The 6,000-nt window shown below is 54.5% G+C and overlaps 1 protein-coding gene across 1 annotated transcript in view; it reads right to left on the bottom strand.

The window, feature by feature from the left end:
* Positions 1 to 396: 396 nt before the first annotated feature.
* Positions 397 to 6,000, bottom strand: part of LOC144946729 (iroquois-class homeodomain protein irx-4-A-like) — a gene marked incomplete at its 5' end in the record, with an annotated part of 38,234 nt that continues 32,630 nt past the window's right edge. The window contains 3 exons of the mRNA XM_078875859.1: positions 397 to 409; positions 854 to 1,131; positions 1,441 to 1,610. Of these exons, the coding sequence (XP_078731985.1) occupies positions 397 to 409; positions 854 to 1,131; positions 1,441 to 1,610 (461 nt within the window). The remainder of the gene's footprint in view (positions 410 to 853; positions 1,132 to 1,440; positions 1,611 to 6,000) is intronic.

Below are 6,000 nucleotides of genomic sequence, written 5' to 3'. Positions count from 1 at the left end.
TCGGGTAGGGTACGGGTATCGGGTACCCGGTTGCGACCTCTGCTAGGTACTCATTAGCACGGTCGGCTACGTACGGTGCAAAAGAAGTTCAACCTGCTTGCGTACCCATGACCGGCTGGGACAAGAGCCAGCGATGTTCGCCGATGAATCGAACTCCGCTCGATGGCTTTTTCGCCGCGCATTGCGTTGCGGGCGCGACTTTGCAAGCGATCGCCTTCAGGCACTCTACCCCAACAATCTGCGTAGGCTATACGGGTGACACGAAGTCGGCTTTCTCGACCAATATCGTCCGTAATATAGGAGTTTTTTTTTTCGTGCTTAGATCGCTTGAATACAATGTTTTTTGTGGATTATGGCTGGTAACGAATTGGCCACGCTCCGCTTACGCGACACACCTCACACCAATTGGCTGCGTCGGGGTGGCGGCGGGTATAACGACACAGTTATATATTTTTTTAACGCGATCTCAAAAAGGCCAAAAAACCCGTGTTATATATTCGGTTGACCTTCGTCTTTAACACACGCGGTGGCGGGAGAGGATGAGCACTATGGTCTCGCGGACCAGGCAAACCCCGTCTCGGTTCCCTGGATCTTACTTCTAATCGCATCAACTTCCGTCGTCGAGTGTCGATGCGAATTGACGGCCGCTTGGCTCTTGGCAGAAGTCAACTCTTGATGCTGTTGAGCTCCCATGTGCAGTCCTGACATTTGGCAACTTGCCCTCGACAACAGCCCGTGCTGAACCTGTGCCAACTGCTGTTGCTGCTGCTGCTGCTGTTGCTGCTGCAGCTGTTGCTGCTGCAGCTGCTGCTGCTGTTGCTGCTGTTGCTGCTGCTGAGCGAGAAGGTAGGACCCCAGTCCGTTCTGTTCGGCTGCTTTCAACAAAAGTTGCTCCGGAGACGCGGCCGCGGCAACTTGCCGCCACGAGCCGACGGGCTCGGAACACGGCGGCGACAACTGCGACAAGGTTGCGTGGAACTTTTGGTGTCTCTGCAGCAGCGTGCCTGCTGTTGCCTGCGAGCCGCTCAGAGGCGACTGCTGCTGCTGTTGCTGCAACTGTTGAAGCGCTGCACACGATGGGTATTTGGAGTCGCAGCTGGAGACCGTGTGGGCCAGAGACCAAATCCGTGGCTTCTCCGACGCAATCGGCAACAGCGACTTGGCACCGCCGCTCACCACCTGATGATGCTGGTGATGGTGCTGATGGTGGTGGTGGTGATGTTGTTGCTGCTGATGCTGCTGCTGCTGATCGGCAGAGTCGTAAAGTTGCAGATTGTCTTGTGGCTCGCCACAACTCAGAGCGAACACGCTTTTGATGCCTTCGGAAGTCTGTTGCACGCCGCTGCCTCCTCCTCCGCTGATGATGTTGTTGTTGTTGTTGTTCGTGGTGGACGTGTTGGAGGCGGCGATGGAGGAGGTGTTGATGGATGATGCGTCCACCACCGCTAGCGGTGGGTAGTTCTTGCACTGGGACTTGTGGAAGCGCTTCGCTTGGAGGTGTCCACCTTCCTCCAGCTCGTCATCACCCAGGTGGTCCGAATCGACGTCGTCGAGGTCTTCCAGATCGCTCAGGACGTGCCCCTTGCCGTGCTCTTTCTCACCGTTGTGGTCTGTTGAGAGACAAACACCAACGCCGCTGCTGCTACCACCGTCACCACCATCACCACTACCATCACCACCACTACTACTACCATCACTACCACCACCATCACCACCACCGCTATCGCCACCATCACCACCACCACCACTACCATCACTAACACCACCATCACCACCACCGCTATCTCCACCATCACCACCACCACTACCATCACTACCATCACCACCACTACCATCACTAACACCACCATCACCACCACCGCTATCTCCACCATCACCACCACCACCACTACCATCACTACCACCACCATCACCACCACCGCTATCTCCACCATCACCACCACCACTACCATCACTACCATCACCACCACCACCACCATCACCACCACCACTACCATCACTACCACCACCATCACCACCACCGCTATCTCCACCATCACCACCACCACTACCACCGCTATCCCCATCATCACCACCACCACTACCACCATCACCACCACCACTATCACCACCACCACAGCTACCACCAACACTATCACCACCACCACCACTACCACCATCATTACCACCATCACCACCATCATCACCACCACTACCACCATCACCACCACCGCTATCCCCACCATCACCACCACCACTGCTACCACCACCATCATCATCACCACAGCTACCACCTTCACTATCACCACCATCATCATAACCACCACCATTATCACCACCACCATCACCACCACCACCACTATCACCACCACCACCGCCTGCCATGCAGTGCATCTCGAGGACCCCCCCCACCCACCACCCCGCCGCCGCACAGGGGCAGCTGCCACAGCACGGGGCAGGCAAAGTGCACTTGGGTCTGCCGGTAGGGGAGACACGTGGCCACGTGGCTTCCCCCCCCCCCCCTCTAATTAAGTCATTAGCGAGTGATTCATCAATCGTGACAAATGTTAGACCGTGACGCCGGAAAACAATGGCTCACTCGTTTTCTTTTGTTTTTCTTTCCCGAAAAACGTCGTGAAGAATCCAAATGTCCAATTAGACCACTGGACCCAGGGATATTTGCGAGCACCTATTAAAGCCGCCAGGGCGCTGCGCAAGATTGCGTGGTGTTTCCAGCAGCACCACCGACCGCCTTTGTCTTCCCAGTGGCGATGCTCATAAAGTGTACAACAAGGTAAACGGGAATCGAATTCGGGTGGCCGAAATGGTAGCGAAGTACAAACAGCAGATTACAACAACACCCTCACTCACTCACTCAGTCACTCACTCACCCACTCATTCACCCACTCATACACCCACTCACTCACCCACTCATTCATCCACTCACTCATCTACTCACTCACTAACTCACCCACTCATTCACCCACTCATACACCCACTCACTCATTCACCCACTCACTCACCCATTCACTCACCCACTCATACACCCACTCACTCATTCACCCACTCACTCACTAACTCACCCACTCACTCACACACTCACTCACTCACCCACTCATTCACCCACTCATACACCCACTCACTCATTCACCCACTCACTCACCCACTCACTCATTCATCCACTCATTCACCCACTCACTAACTCACCCACTCACCAACTCACCCACTCACCCACTCACTAACTCACTCACCCACTCACCAACTCACCCACTCACCCACTCACCCACTCACCCACTCACTAACTCACTCACCCACTCACCAACTCACCCACTCACCCACTCACCCACTCACTAACTCACTCACCAACTCACCCACTCACCCACTCACTCACCCACTCACCCACTCACCCGCTCGCTCACCACATTGCACGTCACGACATTTATCTTTCTGCTATTTTCCCCGCACCGATCTACTTTGCAATTCCCTCCTCTCATCATCATCACCATCTCTTTTTCCAAAGTTCTTACAAAGCCAGTGTCGTTGAAATTACGCACTCTCAGAAGGGACGTGCAACAAAACAAAAACCCAATAACTTACGTATTATTATTATTGATTTTTTGTCGCGCGGATGGATCAGATGGAAGGAGGGAGTCGTGAATCGTCCCTTCAGGCGTCACTCACCCACCCTCCCCCAAGACGCGCATTGATACGTCGCGGTGTTAACGCGCTCAATTCAAGAAGCCATTCACTTCCGATAGAGGCTTTTTGTTGCTGGCCGCTTTGGCGTTTTGTTTAGGGGGGGAGGAGGGGGGGGGGCTTTGGGCTTTATGAATCGGCAACCGCGAGATATATATATAAACAACACGTTTAGTAATTATTGGTTATTTCGGTCAAGTCACGTAGATATTAAACAAAAATCGAAATTAAAAGGAAAAAAACCCCACGACGTTTCGATCGCAACACAACACAAGCGCTTTTCTCTCTTTTATTTTCTCTCCACCTGAAGAAGGCCGCTTGTGTTGCGATCGAAACGTCGTGGGGATTTTTTTTGTTGCTTTCAATTTCGATGTTTGCCTTCTATCTACGCGACTTTACCGACACAACCAAGGATATGAATTCCTGCACTCACGGACGTTTTAAGTCTAAACAAAGACAAAGATCCCCCGTATAGCCTTAACAGACTGTCGGGGCAAGTGCTGTTAGCGAGCACCTATGAAGGCCGGAACGGTACACGAGGGGGTGGGTGGCCAACAGCACGCCCGACCGCCTTTGTCTCCCCAGTGGCGATGTTTACACACCGCTCCAGGTACTCATTTAAGGCTGAGTCGACCTAGGGGAGGCCCAGGACCGGTTCAGATAATCGTCACTGGTGTTAGCCGTGAGCGGGAATCGAACCCGGGTCGCCAGGTTCATAGCGCAGCGTGCTAACCGCTACACTACACACACACACGCACACACACACACGCACACACACACACGCACACACACACACGCACACACACATACACACGCACACACACACACGCACACACACACGCACACACACGCACACTCACTCACACACACACACGCACACACACACGCACACACACGCACGCACACACACGCACGCACACACACGCACACACGCATACACACGCACGCACACACACGCACACACACGCACACACACACACATACACGCACACACACACACGCACACACACACACGCGCACACACACACACGCACACACACACACGCACACACACACACCCTACGCACACACACGCACACACGCACACACACACGCACACACACACACGCACACACACACGCACACACACACACACACCCTACGCACACACACGCACACACACATACACACGCACACACACACACGCACACACACACGCACACACACGCACACTCACTCACACACACACACGCACACACACACGCACACACACGCACGCACACACACGCACGCACACACACGCACACACGCATACACACGCACGCACACACACGCACACACACGCACACACACACACATACACGCACACACACACACGCACACACACACACGCGCACACACACACACGCACACACACACACGCACACACACACACCCTACGCACACACACGCACACACGCACACACACACGCACACACACACACGCACACACACACGCACACACACACACACACCCTACGCACACACACGCACACACACACACACGCACACACACACACGCACACACACGCACACACGTGCACACACACGCACACACACACCCTACGCACACACACGCACACACACACACACGCAGGCAGGTGTGTCTGGAGAAAGTCCCCACTGCGCGTGGCGATGCTCTGTCGCGTGCGTCTGATGACTAATACGGAGTTGGCAGAAGGAAGGAAGCGATGGCGTGGTGTGGTGCCGTCTACGACCTCCTGACCTTGACCCCCTTAGCGTGACGCGAGCCGGGTGTGTGCGTGTGTGTGTGTAGGGTGTGTGTGTAGGGTGTGTGTGTGTGTAGGGTGTGTGTGTCTGTGTTGGGTGTGTGTAGGGTGTGTGTGTGTGTAGGGTGTGTGTGTGTAGGGTGTGTGTGTGTGTAGGGTGTGTAGGGTGTTTGTGTGTGTGTAGGGTGTGTGTGTGTGTGTAGGGTGTGTGTGTCTGTGTTGGGTGTGTGTAGGGTGTGTGTGTGTGTAGGGTGTGTGTGTGTAGGGTGTGTGTGTCTGTGTTGGGTGTGTGTAGGGTGTGTGTGTGTGTAGGGTGTGTGTGTGTAGGGTGTGTGTGTGTGTAGGGTGTGTAGGGTGTGTGTGTCTGTGTTGGGTGTGTGTAGGGTGTGTGTGTGTGTAGTGTGTGTGTGTCTGTGTGTGTGTGTGCACATTTGTGGGGAGCGGTAGTGTAGCGGTTAGCGCGCTGCCCTACGAACCCGTTCGAATCCCGCTCACGGCCAACACTAGTGACGATTATCTGAACCGGTCCTGGGCATCCCCTAGGTCGACTCAGCTTCAAATGAGTACCTGGTGCGGT

The sequence above is a fragment of the Lampetra fluviatilis genome, chromosome 42 (assembly GCF_964198595.1).
Source record: "Lampetra fluviatilis chromosome 42, kcLamFluv1.1, whole genome shotgun sequence".
Lineage (NCBI taxonomy): Eukaryota > Metazoa > Chordata > Hyperoartia > Petromyzontiformes > Petromyzontidae > Lampetra > Lampetra fluviatilis.
Note: the sequence above shows the minus strand (reverse complement) of the source record. Positions and strands in the feature narration are given on the sequence as shown.